This window comes from Tachyglossus aculeatus, chromosome 6 (genome assembly GCF_015852505.1).
Source record: "Tachyglossus aculeatus isolate mTacAcu1 chromosome 6, mTacAcu1.pri, whole genome shotgun sequence".
NCBI classification, from domain to species: Eukaryota; Metazoa; Chordata; class Mammalia; order Monotremata; family Tachyglossidae; genus Tachyglossus; species Tachyglossus aculeatus.
In genome coordinates this window covers 39,596,996-39,619,901 of record NC_052071.1, presented here as the reverse complement: position 1 = coordinate 39,619,901, position 22,906 = coordinate 39,596,996, and the positions used below count along the sequence as shown (strand labels likewise).

The following is a 22,906-nucleotide window of genomic DNA, read 5'->3' as shown; positions in this document are numbered from 1 at the left end:
GCAAGAGTCCCAAAGCCGGGGGCTAGGGAAGGGGGAGGACAGGGAATGGGAGATGTCAGCCCTCATTTCCTTTTCTGAGTGGCAGCCCCTAAGACTAGAGTCATGAGGGACATCATCATCATCATCAATCGTATTTATTGAGCGCTTACTATGTGTAGAGCACTGCACTAAGTGCTTGGGAAGTACAAATTGGCAACATATAGAGACAGTCCCTACCCAACAGTGGGCTCACAGTCTAAAAGGGGGAGACAGAGAACAAAACCAAACATACTAACAAAATAAAATAAATAGAATAGATATGTACAAATAAAACAAATAAATAAATAAATAAATAGAGAATAAATAAATAAATAGAGGGACAGACAGCAGGGCAGAGGGGTATCCAGCTGGCAGCTCTCGGCCTGGACTGGTCCCTGCCAGGTTGGCAGGGGGTGGTCCCGGGACCACTAAGACTGCCCACCATATAAAGGAGCGGAGATGGCACTGCTGGGCTCTGCCAGAGACGGCCTGGCAGAGGGAGGGTCAGAGCTACCCCCTCCCTCCTCCCTACCTGCCATGGCCTGGCACCAGCTGGGCTCTCTCAGGTGAAAGGAGCTGGCATGGAGGACCTCAGGGGCCTAGCTAGAGGGCCTGGCCACCCAGTGATGCCACGCGCACCATGCCAGGGGCCACAGAGATTCTTTGTCCACTTCCTCCTCCTCGCCCGCAAGGCCCCTTGCCCAAGGGAAACTAATTGGGCTCCATCAAACAGGAGGGGGACAGAGGAAGTCAGGTGCTGGATTACCGTTACTGGACAACACCCCAAGGCCGCTCACACAGAATTCAACTCACCCTGGAGGCTGCTCCCTCTCTTGTATAAGTAGACCCCGAGGCCCTCGTCGAAGGGAAACTGAGGCAGCAAACAGGGTGGGGCCCGGAGACAGGGCAGATAAAGTCAGACAAGCCTGCCAATCCAGGTGCTCATTAGCCTAATGAAGTGGGTTTAATGAACCAATTAGCCCCCATGCAGCCTGGGAAAAAGAGCCACACCAGGGCAGCGTGGGGCAGTGTGCTTGCCCCGGGGCTGGCATGGGGAGGCATTTGGCCAACAGCCTGGCTGGCTCACTTGCCTCCAGATGGCTGCCCCCGGCCCGGGCAGGCTGAGAAGAGGAGAAGAAAGTGCCTCGGTCAGCCCCTGCTCCCCATTTCCACCCAACCACAGTTTCTGGAGGGCAGATGGGATGTGGCAATACAAACTCCTCTCAGAAACACCCAACGACCGGAGGTTTGGTAGGCTGCCTGCCATGTCATCCATCCCCCTGCCTCAGACCAAACCCAGCCCAGGCAGGCGGATTGACTCGCAGAGCTCTCCGGAGAAAGACACTCCCCAACCTGTCTACATGTTTTGTTTTGTTGTCCGTCTCCCCCTTCTAGACTGTGAGCCCGTTGTTGGGTAGGGACCGTCTCTACAGGTTGCTGACTTGTACTTCCCAAGCGCTTAGTCCAGTGCTCTGCACACAGTAAGCGCTCAATAAATACGATTGAATGAACCTGACTGCAGCCCCCACCTACCCCGAAGCTTCAGCTGCAGGGAGCCTGGACCTCAGTTCCCCAGCCTCATATTGACCAGGAAAGGTGAGTGCTTCTTGAGGCCTGAAGATGGGAATTAGGAAGGGGCAAGCAGAGGGAGAGAGGAGCCTATGTTTTCTAAATGCTTAGCGATCCTCCTGAAGCAGCTGTGCTATATATTCAGGGAGAGAGAGGGAGAATGAATGAATCTACACCCGCTTCCTCCCTCCCCTGCCACCATCATTCATTTAGTGAGCGGCACGGGGTTGCTGACAAAGCTAAGTGGCCCCAGCTGATGAACAGAAGGGAAGTAGACTGGGGGTGGGGGGAGATGGCAGCTTGCTGAGACTCCTATCTCAGATAGAGGAGCCAAGCAGAAGGGAACCAAGCACCTGAACTCCTCTCCACCACCCCAAACTAGGGGCTTCTCGTTTGGTGGTGAAGGGAGGCCCTGTACAACCCCTTCCCACTCCCCCTTTTCTGCTCAGGGATGAAGGAGGAGCCGGGGATGGCTGGGACGGAGGACTGGTCAGTGGCTAATGGGCTCAGCCCCCCACTCCCACCCCTGATCCGGAGGGTCCCCATCCCCTGCCTCTGGGCCCTCAGCTTAACCCTAACCCTTGCCTGGCCTCTCTGGAGCCGGGGAGGGTCTTTCCGGAGAGAGTGTTGGTGGGGAGGCGACCACAGCCCAATCTAGCTCCTGCTCCAGCCCAAAGCGTCTCCTTCTCCCTGCATCCTCCATCTTACAATTCTCCTAACATGTCTCCCCCGTCCCTCATTTCACCCTACCATTCTCCTCACACGCCTTCCTCCTCCTTCCAACTGCCTTTCCTAGAGGCTCAAGTGGGCTTTGTGTGGTCTTACAACCCCCAGCCCAGATTTCAACTGGCACAGCCCCGTCCCACGCTGTGCCATCACAGAACCACCACTTTTATGCCCACTTGCAGGTTTCCTGTGCCAGCTTCCCTCTGCCTGGGCATCCGGGTTCTGGCTCAGATGTGGTACCAGAATCCCCAAGAGCTCCAGCACAAGAGGGGGATCTTGGGGGTCCCCCTGGAGAACCTGAGAGTCAGAGGACCTGGGTTCTAATCCTGCCACTTGTCTGCTGGGTGACCTTGGGCAAGTCACTTCACTTCTCTGGGTTCCCTCATCTGTAAAATGGGAATTCAGATCGTGAGCCCCATGAGGGACGGGGACTGGGTCCAACCCGATCATCTTATATTTACCCAGCAATTAGTACAGTGTCTCCGTGCTTAACAAATGTCATTAAAAAAAAAAAGCACCCTAGGATCATGTAAAGTCAGCGTGGCTCCACAAAGGGCACGCGATAGCATCACGTTACGCTGTGGGGCTGGGGTAACATATGTCATGTCAAGAACTCCTCATCTGGAATTTTGCTCTCAGCCTCAAGTCCTTTCCTAGCCCAGCCCCGGGAGGCGTTGTGGAAATAGAAGGTGCAAGGGGCTCCCTGGAACACTTGTCACCTACCTGCCCTACTCACTAACCTCCCCCACCTCCTGGGAGACAGCTCAGGGTCCCCAATCCACATAGGCTGAAAGCCCAGCCCTCCTCACTTCCCCGGGGTGGTGACTGTGAGTGCGGCCCGGTGGAAAGAGCCCAGGTCTGGAGTCAAATTCTGGTTCTGCCACTTACCTTGGGCGAGTCACTTAACTTCTCTGTGCCTCAGTTTCCTTATCTGTAAGTGGGGGATTCAATAACCTCCCCCTGAGATTGTGAGCCCTATATGGGCAGGGACTGTGTCTGACTTGATAATTTTGTAGCTCCCCTAGGGCTTAGTACATAGTAAGCACTTAATAAATACCACCATTCCCTTTCTGGGAGAAAGTGGGAGCGGGGGCCGGGGAAGCTTGAATCGGCCCGAGCCCCCACCTCCAGCAGGCCAGCCTCAATCAATCAATCATATTTATTGAGCACTTACTGTGTGCAGAGCACTGTACTAAACGCATGGGAAGTACAAGTTGGCAACATATATAGTCCCTACCCAACAGTGGGCTCACAGTCTAAAAGACTCAGGGGGCATAGACCTGGGGCTGCTCCCAGGTATTAGCTGCAGGACGGGGTAGGATTTTGGACAGTTTCTTGGGGCTAAGGCCTTCTCCTGGGCCTGTCAGCCCACCATCCTCCAGCGATTAGAAGCCTTTCTGGGGCAGGGGCTCTGTCTTGCATCGTTCCCTCCCACAGGCCCAGGTCAGTGCTCTATCTCCAAGCAGGCCTTTGCTTGCTGAACCCTGGGGAATCAACTGATGTGACGGGAAGAACCACCAGTTTCTGGGATCCCCCAGGGTGGTGATAAGGGGCCAAACGGACCTTGACTATGGGCTCCTGCTCAGGAGCGCAAACCATCCCACCCCGGCCCCACTCCTGGAAGCCACAAGCGGTCCTGCCCCGGGAACGTTTTCCGGGCCCCGTGCGCCCAGCCCTGCCCAGCTGCGGCCCCAGAGCCAGACCTGGTGTGGAGGAGAATCCAGTAGCCCTCGGCCCGGACAACGGTCACACCACGCACTGTTTCCAGCATTTAATTAGCAAAAGAAAATAATCAGAAACTGAAAAAATAAAAAGCTCATGCGGCCGGGAGCGGGGAGCCCCCGGGCTGGGGGGGACGGACGCTATTTACAGGGGTTCGGTCCTCAGGCCGGACCCCGCTTTGTACAGGGAATTTCTACATCCAGGAATAATTTACACGGATCCCTACAAGACTGAATAAATTAAGGAATAAGGCACCGTCCCTTTGCTTCACAGGACACCAGAGCGAATGGGGAGGGAGGGGGCAGGGGGCTTGGGCACACACACCCTCTCGGAGGGTCCCAGCCCCGGGGGGGTGAGGGGGGAAGGGGAGGGGAGCACCTCGTCCAACCCCGGGGTTTTGGTGGATTTGCCCTTTACACATTTTCTTTTCACTTTTTAAATTCTCCATCGAAACTACTCGATATACGTCACAAGGAAACACAAACTGTCTCTGGGGCCTCTTAGTCTCTCTCTCTCGCTCAATATTTATAGCTCTATGGACTATATATATACACATGTATACATATATATATATATATAAAATATATACATATATATGTATGCCTCTATACTGCGCGGCTCAGTGGCCCGGCTCCGGCAGACTCGGCTCAGATTCAGGCTCTGGGTGGGGTTGAGGTTCCTGCTTCCCAGCTGGGGGGTCCTGGGGGTGGGAAACTGAGGCAGAAATCTGGGGAGCGGGGAATGGGGGAGCAGCTTGGCCTTCTCAGATGGGGCCGAGGATAACAGGGAACAGACAACGCTGACCTCTCTGGGCAGATTTGGGGGAGGGGGGAGATAGGGGAGGCTCCTTGCCTCAGTTTCCCCAGCTCCAACCTTACCAGAGATAATGGGTATAAAGCAGGTGAAAGGCACTGCTGCTAGATAGGGCAGGGTGGTTGACATGGGACCCTTGGCAAGGGAGGGGGTGGGGAAGGGGAGAGGCTCACCCAGAGCCCCAACTATCTCAGTCCAGGCTGGCGGGCAATGGCAGCTTTGCCAGGCTCCGTGTTATTGCTTTGCTGGGTCGGGGAATATCCGCAGCTTGCCCCCACCCCCACCTCACTTGCCCTGGGCCACTGGGACTGAAGGCTCTGAGCCTCAGGGGCCAGCTGGCTCCAGCGGGTGGCCAGAGGACAACAAACCCGGGAAACCCCCACCCTAGATCGAGTCCCAGGGCCATGGCCTGCTCCGCTTCACCCTCCTCCCCCGGTACCACCAGCTCCCCTCCACCCCAACCCAGACCCAAGCCCCTCCTGGGGTCAAGGGCATGGGGGTCCAGAGGGCATTTAGGTTGCTGGTTTCCAAGGACCAGTCTGCTGAAGAGGACGTAGGGAGGAGCCAGCACCGGGGGAGGGTGGGGAGCGGAGGGGGGCATCATCACCGGCCAGAGTCACGGGCAAGCAAGGAGATCCGGGAGGCAGAAGGGGAGTGGAGGCAGGCAAGCACAGGAGAGAAGGGGCTTCCCTCAGCACCTCTGGGGGTGGCATCGGGGATTGGTAAAGCTCCCAAGCCTTCTCCCTGGCTCCCGGCCACCCCACGCCAAACAGGAGAGGGAGAGAGGCAGGCAGCATAGTTCGATGCTCCCAGGGCCCCCATCCCACCTGAGCCCCCAACTCCGGGGTTGTTACAAGCTGTGCAGGAGTGTGTATAGAGGGGGTGATTAAATTAAATAAATAGAGAAGGGAGGGGATGAAGGAGACATAAATAGGGCAGGGAGCAGGGAGACCTGCCTGCCGCTCACACATCTTGGATGGAAGCTGGGTTTGGAAGGGGAGGTTGGGAGGGAGCCCCCAACTCCTGATGGCATTGGGCTGCTGCCCGGGGAACCCTGCTCTTCCCGGGAGGCAGGGGAGCCTCCAGCTGGCCCTGGATCTGGGGGCATCCACTCAGAGACTCTGCCCAAGCCTGGCCCCGGTCCCCCCGCCACGCTCCGCTCTGGTTCGCCCATGCTGAGGAGCTGGTAGGGGATAGGGGGTGCGGAGGCTAGGAGGACCAAAGGGCCAGGCTAGAGGCTGGGGTAGGATATTGCTGTTGGAAAATACAGCTCTGGAGGTAAGTGAGGGGAGGCAGGTCCCCCCGGGGCCCCCCGGCCGCTGCGCCCAGCCACCTGGGCCCTGGAAGAAAGGCACAAAGTACGGATCCCCCCAGAGGCCCCGCAGGCGGAGGCACTGGTGGGATCCGTCTGGAGCGGGAGGGAATGTCCTGGGGGTGGGGTCGCTGCCCATAAACTCACATTCTGCCAGACCTAGAGGTGGGCGGGGAGGGTGCCCGCTTCGTCCTGCTGCTGAGAGGAGTCGGTGTGGGGAGGGAGCGTCTGCCCACATCTCTCCCCACCCCACCCCCTAGCCAGGTTTGTCTCACTGCGCTGGGTGCCGGTTCCCCCCTCCACCCGCCAGTGGGTCCCGGAGGCTGGAAAGCGGAGAGGAGGGGGCCAGGTTCCAGGCTCCAGGGTTGAGAGGGGGGTCTGGAGGGCGGGGGCCACCGGCTGGCTCCCCCCACGGCCCCTCTCAGCTGTTACTGGATACCAAGCTGATGATCTGCTCCAGCTTCTGTCGCAGTTTATGTTTCCGACAGTAGGCATCGCGGTCCAGGGCGGTGAGGATCTGCAGAAGGCCAGGAGGAGATGGGGGTCAGGGGGCCACGTGGCTCCTGGAACAGCCACCACAGGGCCAAAGCTTGGGCCGGGCAGAGGTTGACTTGGGGGCTAAGGGGGGGGGGGGGGGGCGTTGGACAGACCTCCTCCCGGTACTTGTTGATATAGAAGTAGAGCTCGCTGAGGGCACTAAGGGTGTTGAACTCGTTGGTGTGGAGCCGCGACTGTTCCACGAGGTAGGCATCCATGTCCTGGTCGCTAATGGCCGTCATCTTGGAGATGTCGCGGTAGTACCTGGGAGGGGCAACGGTGAGGGGTAGCGGAGCCGAAGGGAGAAGTAGAGGCACCTCCCCCCACAAACCTGCCCCCTGTGAAATCAAAGGGGTTTCGCCCACCAGGCCTCAGACCCCCACCTCGTTTAATCCTTCAAGGGGGAGCCGGGGGCCTGGACGGCAGATGGATGAAGTCGTGCTCTGCCCCAGGGGAAGGGGAGGAATCACCCTGCAATGGTCTCTCGGGGCCCCCCGACCCCAGGGTCGTCTTTGGTCAAGGGGATGGCAGGGCAAGGAGAGGCCCACCTCCCATCCTCAGCCCCCGCCCGGCTCGGCACAGGGACAAGGGATGGCGCCAGCCCCAAGGGCGGCCAACCCTCTTCTCTTCCTGGCTCTCTCAGGGTGCCGTCTGCCGGGCCCGCCGGCCCAGCTGTCACATGACGTTGCCAGGAGAGTGAGGCGGCCGGTGAGGGTGGCAGCTTTGTTCACCACTTGGCACCGTCGACTCCATCCTTCTCATCCGCCGCCCGGGGTCTCGGCACTGCCGGGCCCCGTCTGACCCCAGCGGGTTGGACATGGGGGTCGGCCGCCGCGCCGGCTGACGGGAAAAGTGAGCCCTGTCCGAGGCCCTGCCCCGACGCCCCACTGCCCACCTCTCCACCCAGGCCTTGTAGCTGGGGATGTCCTTGGCGTAGAGCAGCTTATTGGAGGGGGAGTCCTTGCCCAGCCGGTGCTCCGAGGTGGAGCAGGAGTCCATGAAGGTCTGGGCCACCACCGACAGGCAGGCGTCCGTGATGCTGTTCTTGTGGATGTCGAACACGAACTGGGGGTTCTTGATCACGTTGACCCAGAAGCGCAGAGGGAGACTGAAGGGGGGTAGGGGGTGGTGGGGGAGAAGAGAGTGAAGAGTCCTCAGGCTGATGGGGAAGTGGCAGGGGCCAAGGAAGGGGTCCCAGCAACCTGACCCCAGCTCCACCTCCCTGGAGAATAATGGCTCCTGGATGGAGAACGGGCGAGGGGTCCGGAGACTTGGCGAGTGGGGTGACCTCAGCAAGTCTCTGCAAGGCCCTGCTGAGAGCTCACCTCCTCCAAGAGGCCTTCCCAGACTGAGCCTCTTCCTTCCTCTCCCCCTCGTCCCCCTCTCCATCCCCCTCATCTTACCTCCTTCCCTTCCCCACAGCACCTGTATATATGTATATATGTTTGTACATATTTATTACTCTATTTTACTTGTACATATCTATTCTATTTATTTTATTTTGTTAGTATGTTTGGTTTTGTTCTCTGTCTCCCCCTTTTAGACTGTGAGCCCACTGTTGGGTAGGGACCGTCTCTATATGTTGCCAATTTGTACTTCCCAAGCGCTTAGTACAGTGCTCTGCACATAGTAAGCGCTCAATAAATACGATTGATTGATTGAACTCCTCTAAATCCCCCACTGCCCGCAGCCGTTGGGGGGTGCTCCCTGCCTCCGGGGGATTTTAAGCTGTGTGGCTTAGCGGAAAGAGGCTGGGCCTGGGATTCGGACAACGTGGGTTCTCATCCTGGCTCTTCCACTAGGTCTGCTATGTGACTTTGGCCAAGTCACTCAACTTCTCTGTGCCTCAGTTTCCTCATCTGCCAAATGGGGATTAAATCTCACTTTTCATTCATTCATTCAACCGTATTTATTGAGCGCTTACCGTGTGCAGAGCACTGTCCTAAGCACTTGGGAAGTACAAGCTGGCAACATATAGAGACGGTCCCTACCCAACAGTGGGCTCACAGTCTAGAAGGGGCTCACAGTCTAGAAGTCATTTCCTCCTACTTATGAACTGTAAGCCCCATATGGGATCCGGACTGTGTCTAACCTGATTTTTTGGATCTATCCCAAGTACTTGTACTTCCCAAGCGCTTAGTACAGTGCTCTGCACACAGTAAGCGCTCAATAAATACGATTGATGATGATGATGATGCTAAGTACAGTGCACATAGCGAGTGCTAAACATGTACCACAGTTATCAGCGAGGCCAACGGAGTTGGACGGGAGCATACTGAGGTCTGGAAAGGGCTGGAGAAGCGAGGAGGGGAGGGAAAAGTCCGGGGTACCGCGAGGCCTCCGGGGTCCGCCGGGGGAAGGGAGGGGCCGCGGGTGGAAATACCAATTGCTTTTCCAGGTATGGCGCACATCAGGGTCACTGATCTGCCGCCGGTCAGCCTGCTCATCCAGGAAGTCGAACATGTACTTGATGGCGAGGGGCAGGGCAGAGCCTCGGTGAGCCGTGCTGAACACCGTCTCGAACAGGTCATCCACGAACTTCTGCAGCGTGCCCTGTGGGGTGGGCGAGGGCCGGGACGCCCCTCTCAACGGTGGGGTCTCCCGCCCACCCTCAGGCCCGATCCCGGAGTGGTTTCCGCCCCGCCGGGTTCCGACCGGGGCGGGGGCGGTTCCCCGGCTCTAGGCCGGAGCCAGGCCCTCACCTTTGTGGCAAGCAGGCGGGTCAGGTAGATCTCCGACACCATCTTGCTGCCCCGGTCCCCTTCCTTGTGGTCGTTGTGGTCGTGGTTCTTCACCAGGTGCCACAGCTTGGTGCCCGTCTCCTGGTCAGGGGTGATCATGGGGGCGCGGGAACGCAGGCTGTCCGGGCTGCTGGAGGTGCGCAGCAGACTCTCTGCCGAGGGAGGGGACAGCTCAGAGTGGCCCAGGGCGCTGGGCCCAGGCGGAGAGCCGACCCCCATGGGGAAGGGCTCTGGGGGCAGAAGGAAGAGCTAACAGCACTTTTGCCTGCACTTCGGGCAAGTCACTTCACTGGGCCTCAGCTTCCTTTTCTGTAAAAAGTGGGGGTTAAGACCTGCTGCCCTTCCTTCTTAGACTGTAAGCCCCACGAGGGACAGGGACTGTGTCCCACCTAACTTGTATCTAGTCCAGCACTCAGTACCATGCTTGGCACGCATCCCATCATCATCCCATCACGAGAAGCAGTGTGGCTTAGTGGAAAGAGCACGGGCTTTGGAGTCAGAGCCCGAGGGTTCAAATCCCGGCTCCGCCAATTGTCAGCTGTGTGACTTTGGGCAAGTCACTTCACTGGGCCTCAGTTCCCTGAACTGTAAAATGGGGATGAAGACTGTGAGCCCCCCATGGGACAACCTGATCACCTTGCAACCTTCCCAGCGCTTAGAGCGGTGCTTTGCACATAGTAAGCGCTTAATAAATGCCATCATTATTATCATCATCATCATCACCATTATCACGGCTGTTATTAGCAGCCTGCGCGGGGCTTACCGTATCGGCTGAGTGAGCGGGTGAAGGTGAAGGAGTTGGCAATGTTGTAGGCCGAGATCTGCTTGGGGACCAGCGCCACGATGGATCCATCCGTCACCTGCAGGGAGCCAGTTCGAACAGTTCGCCTGGGGCTCGGGGTGGTGATGAGGGGAGGCACATCTCCAAGAGGCCTGTCCTTTCCTCTTCTCCCACTCCTTTCTGCATCGCCTTGATTTACTCCCTCTATTCATCTCCTCTCCCAGTCCCAAGCACTTACGTACTAATGTCCGTCTCCCCCTCTAGAGTGTAAGCTCGTTGTGGGCAGGGAATGTGTCTGTTATAGTGTTATACTGTACTTTCCCAAGCGCTTAGTACAGTGCTCCGCACCTCAGTAAGCACTCGTTACATACAAATGACTGACTGACCTCCTGGGGGCCTGCAGGGAGGGGCCGGCAAGCTCTCCGCTTGACGCGCTCGGGGTGGGTGAGGGAGGTTGTGAATCGTGGGGGCGACTCATCAGCTGGAGACTGGCTGGGGGCCAGGACTTTCTTGGCACCCACAGAGGGGGATGCCTGGGTGATGAGGCCCCGGGGTGGGGTCAGAGCCCTTGAGCTGCGGGGGGCACGAACTGAGGGCCCAGGCCTAGCCACCCACCTGGTAGTGTGCCAGTGAGTTCAGGCGCTTCCAGTCGCACTCGATCTTGGTGGTGACGTCCTCGTCCTGGAGGGTGATCCGGGCCAGGCGGCCCTGGCGCCATTCTGCGGGGGGCACAGCACGATCACCGGGGCAGCCCGGCCCTGTGGCACCACTCTGATCCCTGCCCCCGCCCGCCCCACCGGCCCAGCCCCTGCCGGACACGGGCAGAGGAGCTGCCGGAAAGGGAATGGCCGCTGGCCAGTCCCTCCTGAGCAGCGAAGGGGAGGGCGGCCTGGGACCCTCAAAAATCTCCAGTGGCTACCAATCAATCTGCGCATCAGGCAGAAACTCCTCACCCTGGGCTTCAAGGCTGTCCATCCCCTTGCCCCCTCCTACCTCACCTCCCTTCTCTCCTTCTCCAGCCCAGCCCGCACCCTCCGCTCCTCCACCACTAATCTCCTCACCGTACCTCGTTCTCGCCTGTCCCGCCATCGACCCCCGGCCCACGAATGCCCTCCCTCTGCCCATCCGCCAAGCTAGCTCTCTTCCTCCCTTCAAGGCCCTACTGAGAGCTCACCTCCTCCAGGAGGCCTTCCCAGACTGAGCCCCTTCCTTCCTCTCCCCCTCGTCCTCCTCTCCATCCCCCCATCTTACCTCCTTCCCTTCCCCACACCACCTGTATATATGTATATATGTTTGTGCATATTTATTACTCCATTTATTTATTTTACTTGTACATATCTATTCTATTTATTTTATTTTGTTAGTATGTTTGGTTTTGTTCTCTGTCTCCCTCTTTTAGACTGTGAGCCCACTGTTGGGTAGGGACTGTCTCTATATGTTGCCAATTTGTACTTCCCAAGCGCTTAGTACAGTGCTCTGCACATAGTAAGCGCTCAATAAATACGATTGATGATGATGATGACCCCCGGGGCCGCACAGCCCGGGCTGCCTCACCCCTCCAATCCCAGAACCTGAACCACTGCCAGGAGACAGGAGGCTTAGTACAGTGCCTGGCACACAGTAAGCATTTAACAAAGCAGTCATGATAACCCTCAGGTGGGAAAAAGTTGGGGGAGAGGCGAGAGACCCTGGGAAAGGCGGTCGCCAGTTTGGGAGTGGGCTTGGTTGGGGGCACCAGGTCCACACTGAAGCTTACCTGGAACAGCCCCAAGCGACCTCGGACTGTAAACTCATTGTAGGCATGGAATGTATCTGTTTACTGTTATATTGAACTCTCTCAAGCGCTTAGTACAGTGCTCTGCACACGGTGAGCGCTCAATAAGTACGATCGAATGAATGAGTGAATTGGGAGCTCCTCAGGGCTCCTACCTCAAGGCAGGCTCCGGCTTGCTTCCGCCCACCCCGACCTGGCCATTTCCCCAACTATCCCTTGGGGAGGGGAGGAAAGCGTAGGGACTCCCCGAGGCTGAATCGGAGAGCAACTGGACTCTATTCTATTTATTTTATTTTGTTAGTATGTTTGGTTTTGTTCTCTGTCTCCCCCATTTAGACTGTGAGCCCACTGTTGGGTAGGGACTGTCTCTATATGATGCCAACTTGTACTTCCCAAGCGCTTAGTACAGTGCTCTGCACACAGTAAGCCCTCAATAAATACGATTGATGATGATGATGATGATGATGGACTGCTGCATGGCTACTGTGGTTTGAGGTGGCCCCGCTCCCCAAGCTCTCTGCTTCCTCTTGACCCCCCCGGGTCCCGGCAGTCCCCGCCCCAACCCCACCGTCCCCGGGCCCCTCAGGAGCAGCTGGGAGGAGGCCTGCTCCCGCCTGCTTCTCGCACCCAGGTCCATGTCCTCGGCCTTGGGGCGCTGGGAGTACGGGAGGCCCTTATAGACCGTGTCCAGCAGCTTGTCCTTGGCCTGCGTGACGCTGTCGCAGTTGAGCACCTTGACGGGTACCTCCGTGCCGCTCTCGCTCTCTGGGCACACACAGTTCAGCGTCTGGCAGGGACGGGGGAAAAAGAGGACAAGGGAAGGGAAGGGAAGGAGAGGGCTGGCAGCTCCCATCTTCCCGGGCGTCCCCGCCGGGCAAGCTGACCCTGACCACCACCTTTCCCCGGGCCTCAGGAGATCCCGGCACCGAGTTGCATGCCCCCAGAGAGTCTGGCACAAGGTGCCTGCGTCCTACACCCAGCCCTCACCAGGGTCTTGTAGTCGATCTGCTGGCGGATGAGCTTGTCCTCGCTCAGGGAGTAGCGGGCCTCGCCTGTGATGGCGTCAATGGGGCCCTTCTCCATCTGCTGCTTGATGGCGCAGTACAGCATAAACAGTGGCTCCCCGGCACACTCCTGGGTAGGGCAGGGGCACACGTTTCTCAACTGGACCCACAGCCCCTTTAGGGGAAACTGAGGCAGGGAAGCCCTATCCAGGCCAGGGAACTCAGCTCGCCCTGCCTTCTGCTCCAACCTATGCTGGGCCTGGGGTTCCTGAGCTCAGCCGAATGTGCAGCCGGGGTGGGAAGTTGGTGGAGAGATGTCCGATTGTCATGTCCCTCCCGCTGCCGACCCCCAGACCCCCCACCCAGCCCTGGGAGCCCACTGCCTGTGAACTCGCCTTCAGAAACCTGTGCAGGAGGAAGGTGAACCAGTTGGTGAGCATCTTCTCAGCCACGGACTCAGTCCTGAGGGAGCAAAGACAGGGAGGGCTCAGTCCCCATTGTGGGAAGACAAAGCGAGGGAGGGGCCCGTATGGGAATGGGGAAGACAAAGCCCAGATGTAAGGCCCCTAGGGGTAAAAATAATCATTGTGGTATTTGTAAGGGCTTTTTATGTGGCGGAAACTGTACTAAGCGCTGAGACGGACACAGGACAATCGGGTCCGACACGATCCCCATCCCTCATGGGGTTCAGACTCCACTTAGAAGGGAGAACAGGTTTTGGATTTCCATTTTACAGATAAGAAAACTGAAGCATAGAGAAGCTCACCCAAGGTCACATGGCAAACAGGTGGCAGAGCCGGGATCAGAACCCTGGTCCTGTAACTTCCTTGCACATGGATCTGCATCCTCTATACACCCTTAACTCCACAACACTTATTTATTTATATTAATGTCCGTCGCCCCCTCTATACTGTAAGATTGTTGTGGGCAGGGAACGTGACTAAAAACTCTGTTACACTGTACTCTCCCAAGTCTCCCAAGTCCTTAGTACAGTGATCTGCACAAAGTAAGCAATCAATAATTGCAATCGACTGATTAATTCATGTGCTCTTTCCCTTAGGCCCTTTGCTTATCATGGCCTAGAGGCAGGATGCAGATCGCGGGAGAGAGGTGACAGAGCCAGGATCTCTACCCCCAAAGCCAGAAGCCCAACTATAACTGGCCACAGGTCATGAATGCATGGTAGGGGTGTCAAGCAGTCCTGTACACTCCTCCTCTGGACTGTAAGCTCCTTGTGGGCAGGGAACATGTCTACCAACTCTACTATATCAGACTCTCCCAAGTGCTTAGTACAGTGCTCAATAAATATGACTGACTGACTGAATAAATATGATTGATTGATTGTGGGTTCATAGGGGACTTAGGCCCTACTCCACTCCTTTCCTAGTGTCTCTTGGCCCACAGCCTCAGACCCTCCTCCTTCCCGCTGGCTGACTGTGGGAAGTAAGAGGGGGCTGACCGCGATGTCTTTTAGACTGTGAGCCCACTGTTGGGTAGGGACTGTCTCTGTATGTTGCCAACTTGTACTTCCCAAGCACTTAGTACAGTGCTCTGCACACAGTAAGCGCTCAATAAATACGATTGATTGATTGATTGATGTGCGGCCCCTCCCACAGCTACGCCCCAGAGACAAGGAGGGGGAGGAATGGGAATGGAGGGAGGAGGACGGAAGCCAAGCTGGAGGAGGAGGGGACGCCCCAGTCCAGGAGACCCAGGAGTCCAGGAATCCAGACCTGCGCAGCAGTAGCTTGGGCTGGTTCTTGTTTTCCAGATTCTTCTCGATGAGGTCGGCGAGCAGCTGCTTGAGCACCACGGTGGCGTATTCCATGCGGCCCTGCAGGGCCACCATGGTGAGCGAGGCCACGTTGCCGCGGTCCCGCATGGAGAAGCTGCGCTGAGCCTCCAGCGTATGGATGAAGGTCAGCAGGAACACCTTGCTGTTCAGCAGCTGCCCAAACAGCCGCAGGGCCTTCTCCACGTTGGGCGGCGTCTGCGGGGTGAAGGGTGGGAGGAGAGGGCGACCGTCACCCCGGGGAGCGGGCAGAGGGGCAGGGGCGGGGCTGGGGATGGGACACACTCACATCCAGCTCCTTGAGCACTGGGTGTTCTTCTATGCCCGGGAAGAGCACCCGCATGGCATAGGTCTTGTAATCTAGGAAGGGGATCTTGACGCCATCCATGTTGTTGGTGAGCTCGTTGATGTCCGTCTGCAGCTCGGCGAATGCTGGGAGGAGGGTAGAACGTAGGGCAGGCGGAGGGGGCACGGAGGGCAGAGAGCACGTTAGGTACGCAAAGCACTGGCACCACGGGGCGGGGCAGAGCACCCTCAGGATAAGGGGAGGCTAGCGGAGAAGTGGAGAACTCTCCTTCCGATCCAGATCGCTGTCAGGGATCCTAGGAGTCTCCCCCACCCCCCGGAGCGATGGTCCCCATCCCGCGCCACCCACTACTCGGGGTGCTCCTGCCGCCCGGCTGGTCGACCAATACCTTCCTTGCACTCCAGTGCCACCCGGGACTCCAGGTTGTCCATCTGCATCTGCAACCTCTTGAGGGTGCGGTCGGCGTCCCGGGTCTTGCGCTTGTAGGCGATGAGCACCACGACGATGGCCAGGAGCAGCAGCCCCCCGCCGGCCCCCAGCCCCACGATGGCCGGCAGGGTCAGGGCGCTGTCCGCGTAGATGTGCAGCGTCCCTGGAGAGAACTCCAGCCCCCCAACTAGGATCTGCACGGGGAGAGAGAGGGGCGCGGGATGAGCGGGGAGGGGAGGGCGTGCCACCATGCCCCCACACCCCCCGCCTGAGTCCCCCCGCGGGGCCTGACCGTGACGGGCCGCTTCCCGGTCTGGCTGGGGGAATCGCAGAGCAGCTGGCTGTCGGAGACCGTGAGGGCGCAGGGCTCCGTCCCAATCAGCACCGTGTAGTTGAGCCGCGAGCTGCCTGAGGCGGCGGGGATCAGGTTCTTCCCCTGCACCAGGTGGACGGGCCCCGCCCCCAAGAGAACAGAGACATGAGGGCCGCCCCCCCATCTCAGGCAATCGTATTTCTTGAGTGCTTACCCTGTGCAGAGCACCGTACTGAGGACTTGGGAGAGTACAATCTAACGATGTAACAGACACGAGCACATAATAATACTGATGATGGCATTTATTAAGCACTTACTATGTGCAATTCTAAGCGCTGGGGAGGTTACGAGGTGATCAGGTTATCCCACGGGGGGCTCACCGTCTTAATCCCCATTTTACAGATGAGGTCACTGAGGCCCAGAGAAGTGAAGTGGCTTGCCCAAAGTCACACAGCTAATTGGCGGAGCTGGGATTTGAACCCATGACCTCTGACTCCAAAGCCTGTGCTCTTTCCACTGAGCCACGCTGCTTCTCCATGTCCTAAGGCCCCCCTTCAGAATGGCCAGAGGTGCCAGGATGGAGTCACAAGCTGTCAGGGTCCCCATCCAATCAATCAATTGTATTTATTGAGCACTTTCTTTGGGCAGGGCCCTGTATTAAGTGCTTGGCAGAATCTTCCTCAGGCCTAGCAGCCCACCTGTGGCTGCTTCCCTGGCCCCGATGCTCCTGGCCCCTCCACCCCCGGGGCCCACCAACCTTGAGGACGATGTGGGAGCCGGGCTTGATGTCCATGACGCCGGCGGGGCCGAGGGGCTCGAAGCTGGGGTCGGGGTAGTAGGTGAAGGCCGAGCGGTTGAGCGCACGCACGGCCTGGACGTGGTCCAGCACGAAGCCGAACTCGTCGGGGTGCTCGCCTTCCAGGGGTGGGCGGGGCTTCCTGAAGAAGATGCCCGGGGCCTTGCACAGCATGACCGTGTCGTTCAGCACGCGGCATGTCTGCGGGCCAAAGCCGCGGGGTCAGGGGCCAGGTCGCACAGGGTGTGACCTCTGACCATGCCTGCGGGCCCTTGCCGGGGGACAGCCGAGACACCCGGGAACGGGGACGGGGGATAGGTCACTAAGGGGGCCAGCGGGAAAACCGAGGCCCGACCCCTAGAGCAGGCCTGGCCCGTAGGCGATACGCCCTGGGTTCAAGGAAGCCACGTTTTCGGCCAGCGTCAAGCCCAGAGGACTCACATTGATGGTCTCGATGCCGCTGTACTTAGCTCGCACGCGGGGCTCCTGGATGGTCAGCAGGTGGGTGCCGGTCACCGTGATGGTGGTACTGCCACTGCGGAGGCGGGGAGGAAGGACACCGGTGAGCCCCTTCTGAGTCCTGCCACCCGCCCACAGCCCCCGCACCGCCTCCCCTCCCCCGATCCTGGAAAGCCGAAGAGGGGAGAGGAGGTGGAACTCACTTGAAGATACTCCAGGCGGGCTCCAGGCGTGCGATGGCCGGGTCCTGGGCGTAGGTGTAGGAGAGACCCGGGTTGGGGACGCTGGCCCGATCGATGCTCAGGGTGACGGGGGCCTGGCTGGGGCCCAGAGCGGAGGCCGGTGAGATGCAGACGATTTCCTGGGCATTCCTCCTGCCGGGGCACGAGGGAGGGAGCGGGGTGGGCAAGGATAGGAGGGGAGTCCAGGTCTGGGACCCCCTCTGTTCTCCATCTACATCCACTCCCCCAGAAAACTCAGTCATATTTACTGAGTGCTTACTGTGTGCAGAGCACCGTACTACGCGCTTGGGAGAGAACGATATAAGAACAGTCACATTCCCTGCCCACAACAAACTTACACTTATTCGCTCCCATCTCCCATCTCTATGTGGATGATTCCCAAATCCACCTCTCCAGCCCCGATCTTTCTCCTTCTCCGTAGTCTCGCGTTTCCTCCTGCCTTCAGGTTATCTCTACTTGGATGGCTGCCGACACCTCCAATTTAACAGAACTCTTCATCTTCCCACCCAAACCCCATCCTACCCTCTCCCCTAAATTTTCCCATCATTACACACAGCACCACTCCCCTCCCTGTTTGACAAGTCCATAACCTTGGCAGTATCCTCGATTCATCTCGCTCATTCAACCCACACACTCGGCTAGTCACCAAATCCTGTTGGTTCTTCCTTCCTAACATCTCTGGAATCCATCCCTTCCTCTCCATCCAAATCTACTACCGTGCTCGTCCAAGCACTCATATTCTGCCTTGAGTACTGCATCGGCCTCCTCTCTGGCCTCCCTTGCCTCCTGTCTCTCGCAACTCCAGTCCGTACTTCACTCTACCGCCCAGATCATTTGTCTACAAAACATTCAGTCCACGTATCCCCACTTCTCAAAAACCTCCAGTGGTTGTCCATCCAACTCCAGGCCAAATGGAGACTCCTTACCATCAGCTTTAAGGAAGTCCATCAGCTCTCCGCTCGGATCTAACCTCGCCGATTTCCTACTTACAACTCAGTCCCGCGCACTACACTCCCAACCCTAACTCCACATCACCCTTAAGCACTGGGATACTCACCCCAGCCCCACAGCATTTTTTCACACAACTTTATACACGGCGCTTTCCCCCATTGGAAATTTACTTTAAAGTCCGCCTCCCCCTATAGTCTGTAAGCTCCTTGTGGGCAGGGATCACGCCTACCAACTCTATTATATTGTACTCTCCCAAGCGCTTAGTACTGTGCTCTGCACACAGTTAACTCTCAATAAATCAATCAATGGCATTTATTGAGCACATGCAATTGACTGATCGATTGACTGGATGAGAACGGCAGGCAAGCAGCATCCACTAGGCAGTGGATAAACCAAGGGGCTGGGAGTCAGAAGGACTTGGGTTCTAATCCCAGCTCTGCCACTTGTTTGCTGTGTGACCTTGGGCAAGTCACTTCAATTCTCTGGGCCTCAGTTGCCTCAACTGGAAAATTGAGATGAAGACTGCGATCCCTAAGTGGGACAGGGGCTGTGTCTAACGTGATGACCTTGCACCTACACCACTGTTTAGAACAGTGTGTGGCACAACAGTAAGCCTTAACAAATACCATTATTATTATTATTAACTTGTCCTCCCTGAGGGCCACATGAAGGGCTCTGCCCGTATTGCCTCAGTGTCTCGGGGCCCACAGCCTGCCTGCCTGTGTCAACCATTTCCTCTTTTCTAACCACATCCAACCCTTCTCCCTCCCGTCCCACCCACCGCAGAACAAGCCATAGCCCTTCTGCAGCCCCACCAGGGCCCTCACCCACCTCACAAACTGGCACTCCCCATCCCGCACGGCCACAGTCACCCTGCTGCCCGCATCCAGGTGGCTGCCTGAGATGGTGAGGCGGGTACCGCCGGAGGCCGGACCCCGGCTAGGTTTCACGAGGTGGAAACTCGGGGTCTGTGGAGGGGGCGCAGAGGAAGGGCTCAGAGGAAGGGGTTCAGCAGAGGGGGTCTCAATGGTGGGGGCTGGGGATTGGGCTTCCCCCAGGACAAGAGAGGGAACAGAGTCCTCTGATTCCCCAACCCCACTGGGAGGTTGAGGCCTCTGCTCCCCAAGGGCAGCTCCCACCTCCACCCAGATCAGGTCCTCCCATCCTGGCCCTGAGGGGAGCAGTGACGGAAGGAAGGGGAAGCTGGGGGGCAGGGAGGAATGGAAAGAAAGTGGAGCTGGGGGGGAAGCAGGTAAATAGGGGAGTGTGGGGGAAACCAGCTAAGTAGGAGAGTAGGGGAAAAGCAGATAAATAGGGGAGCTGCCGGGGTAGAAGGTAAGGAGGATGGAAGAGTGAGTGTTGGAGAGGAGGAAGAAAGGGAAGAAAGTTGGGGAAGGAGCTTGGGGAGGAACAGAGAGAAGAGGGAGGAGAAGACGGTGGAAGGGAGCTGGGGGTTGGGGGGAAGGGGTGGCAGGGGACCGGGGGACGGGGAGATCCGGGGTAAGGGAGCCCAAAGTAGGGGAGCCAGAGATAGAGGAGCTGAGGGGAGGATGCCCGGGGATGCATACCACGAAGGTGTAGAGCTGCTCAGATTGGGTGCGGTAGTCGGCCGAACAGTCCCCCACACAGAGCTCCACGGGTCCAGGGGGGAGGGTTGGGCACCAGAGACTCCTCCATCTCACACACGATCCTGGGCAGCAGGGCAGGGTGAGGAGCAGCCCAGCCCCCGACCCATCCCCTAGCCCACCCCGCTCCCGGCTGTGCAGGCTCCTGGCCGACTGGACGGGCGGGAGGGAGAGCGGTCTGGACCACGGCCTGCGGTGCCCGGCCCTGTTCCGCTAATGGGTTCGGCCGAGGAGGAGGCCCCGGGGAGCTGCGGGGCGGCCGTGGCCTGACCAGCCAAACCACAGACACTCAGAGCCGAGGATCCCCCCGCCCCCCACCACCTCCGCCCGCCAGCTTCTCCGGCCCTGCCCGCACCTTTCAGCGCTGATGTACTCGGCAGGGATGGAGTTGCAGCGAACGCCGGCCACCCGCACGGCCACCTCGAAGTATGTCAGGCCCAGGTTCTCACCCGACACCGTGACACGGGTGCCCCCTTCCTTGGGGCCTGTAGCAGGCTGGATCTGTGGGAAATGGGAGTCGGTGAAGCCCCCCCCCCAGCCCGACCTCACCTCTCCCTGGAGGTGCAAGAACTTTTCAACCTTCATTTCTGGACGAAGAGGAGGTAAGGATAGAGGGGGCATGATCAGAGGACACGAAAGATCTGGTCGGGGCCACCTCACCCCTCTACTGACCCTCTAAGCGAGGGCTTGGGTTGTGCTCTGCTGGTCCCGGGCTCTCTGGTGACTTCAGAACCGCGGTGGGGCAGATCACCCCGATCCAATCATTTTAGATCCCCCATTTGAGGGGAAGTGCCTGGCGGGTGGGGAACTTATTCTAGATTTCCCAAGCAACTAGTAAAGTGAGCCACACCAAGTGGGTGCGCAATAAATGCCTCGGTGATGACTACTGCTCTGGGATCCTGGAGAGAGAGGGGAACTCCCAGAAGGGTCCTGGTTGCGTGGGACTGCGGCCGGGAGGTGTCAAAAGGGACCCCCAGAGAAACCCAGTACTAATGGGCTTTCTCCAGAGCCCTCAGGAGCATGGTGGGGGTGACCCAGAAAGCGGGCAGACCTCCTCGTTGCCAGGAGGAGCCTCGGGTGGTTACGGTGGTTTGGGTCACAGAAGCCCCTGACGGTGGAACCCGGGTGCCAAGTTTGTCTCCCAAAGGGTGGCAGGGTCTGCCTGAGACGGGGGTGGAGGGGTCTTACCTGGGTGATGCGGGGGTGACTGCAGCGGGGGTTGCGTTTGCTGGGGTGCATCCAGTTGGCCTTCGGAGCAGGGCAATGGGCTCGGAGCTGGCATTTCCTCTCCGACACACACCAGCCACACTCAAAACGGGCATCAGCTTTGAGGCAGAGCCCGCAGCTCTTCCGCTGAGCCCAGCACTTATACAGGAGGGCTGTGGGAACAGGACATGGCCGGGGTGGGTCATGTTATTGCTATTCATAGTATTTATCTCATTATTATTTATTTATATTAACGTCCGACTCCCCGTCTAGACTGTAAGCTCGTTGTGGGCAGGGAACGTGTCCATTATATTATCTCGTACTCTCCCAAGCGCTTAGTACAGCGCTCTGCACGTAGTAAGCGCTCAACAAATATGATTGACTTACTGACTGACTGTGGGCACCCAGGAGTTTGGGAGACTGGAGCTTGGGAAGGTGAGGACATGGAACCGGGTGCAGGGAAGGGGGTGAGGGAGCAGAGCCTGGGAGAACTTTGGGAGCAAGCCGGAGTCAAGGAAGCACAGCTGAAAAGCAGTGTTGCCTAGTGGAAAGAGCACTGGCCGGGGAGTTGGAGGACTTGGGTTCTACTCCCAGTTCCTCCCCTTGTCTGCCGTATGACCTTGGGCAAATCACTTCACTTCTTTGGGCCTCGGTTTCCTTATCTGTAAAATGGAGATTCAATACCTGTTCTTCTTCCTACTTGTGCTGTAAGCCCCACGTGGGGCCTAATAATCTGCATCTATCCCACCGCTAAGCACAGTGCTCCACACATAGTAAGCGCTTAACAAATACCAGGTTAATGGAGACCGGGAAACGGGAGGCAGAGGTCAGTTCTGGGGAACCGGGAATGGTGAGGTAGGGAGAAGGGAAGGCAGGGCACCCACCTTTGAAGTTGGCAGGCTTGTCGATATAGAAGTCTCCATCCCACACCACTGAGAAGTCCAGGGTCATGTCTCCGTGCTCATCCCCGTCGTAGGAATACTGAGAGGGGTAGTGTTTCAAAGGTCCGGGGGGTGGACTTTAGGACCCAGGCCCCGAACCCAGCTCAGTGGGAACAGGGAGGAGACAGGCCCCATCGTGGGGAAGGGTGGGCTGGGTTGGAGTAGAGTCAGGGCTGGGAGTGGAAAGGTACACAGCGTAAAGGGAGGACAGGGGCACAAGCAGGAAAGCGCTTAGGTTGGAGCCGAGAGGTCCCCGCTCCTTCCTGGAGGCTACAGGGCGTTGATGCGCTTGCAGGAGGCTGCTGAAAAAAGGCCAAGAGGAGCCTCGCACCCTAGGGTTTCCATAGCAATGGAAGGGCGGGCTGTATCCTGTCACCTAGCAACTTAGCCTCCCCTTTTCCCAGCTGTGTCAGGTGTGAATTCACATCAACCGTCTGCCACACATCTACATCCAGAGAGACCCGAGTCCCTCACCCTCCTGGGCCCACGGACTCGCCGCCCAGTCACATTCACAGACGTTCTCCCCTCAGCTCAGGGGTGCGGTGACATTTCCCCCTCATGAATTATTCCCCTCATTCAGAGAATACCAGCCGGGCAGGATCCTGCCGGGGGGCCTGGATACCCACTGTTGGATAGTGCAAGGGGCACTGGAGAGGAGGGAGAGGGGCCGGGTCAGGACGGTGGGGGTCTGGTTGGGATGAGGAGGTGCGAGGGATGGTCAGGATGGAGGGGACCCGGTTGGGAATTTGACGGTGTTGGGGGACGGTCAGGGCAGAGGGGACATGGCCTGGATGTGGGGTTGGAAGGGTCCAGTTAGGGCAGAGGGAGCGTGGCGAGGATGGAGGGTT

The 22,906-nt window shown here is 58.2% G+C and overlaps 1 protein-coding gene across 1 annotated transcript in view; it reads right to left on the bottom strand.

Moving 5' to 3' along the window:
- Positions 1-5,241: 5,241 nt before the first annotated feature.
- PLXNA3 (plexin A3) overlaps positions 5,242-22,906 on the bottom strand; it is a 48,620-nt gene continuing 30,955 nt past the window's right edge. Inside the window, 23 exon segments of the mRNA XM_038747990.1 lie at positions 5,242-6,677; positions 6,811-6,961; positions 7,593-7,805; positions 9,081-9,250; positions 9,400-9,590; positions 10,202-10,298; positions 10,835-10,938; positions 12,621-12,780; positions 12,981-13,127; positions 13,393-13,459; positions 14,731-14,987; positions 15,079-15,221; positions 15,485-15,719; positions 15,818-15,961; positions 16,596-16,835; positions 17,076-17,169; positions 17,297-17,467; positions 19,118-19,254; positions 19,855-19,935; positions 19,937-19,976; positions 20,267-20,412; positions 21,100-21,290; positions 22,002-22,098. Coding sequence (XP_038603918.1) covers positions 6,582-6,677; positions 6,811-6,961; positions 7,593-7,805; positions 9,081-9,250; positions 9,400-9,590; positions 10,202-10,298; positions 10,835-10,938; positions 12,621-12,780; positions 12,981-13,127; positions 13,393-13,459; positions 14,731-14,987; positions 15,079-15,221; positions 15,485-15,719; positions 15,818-15,961; positions 16,596-16,835; positions 17,076-17,169; positions 17,297-17,467; positions 19,118-19,254; positions 19,855-19,935; positions 19,937-19,976; positions 20,267-20,412; positions 21,100-21,290; positions 22,002-22,098 — 3,372 coding nt within the window. The 3' untranslated portion in view covers positions 5,242-6,581.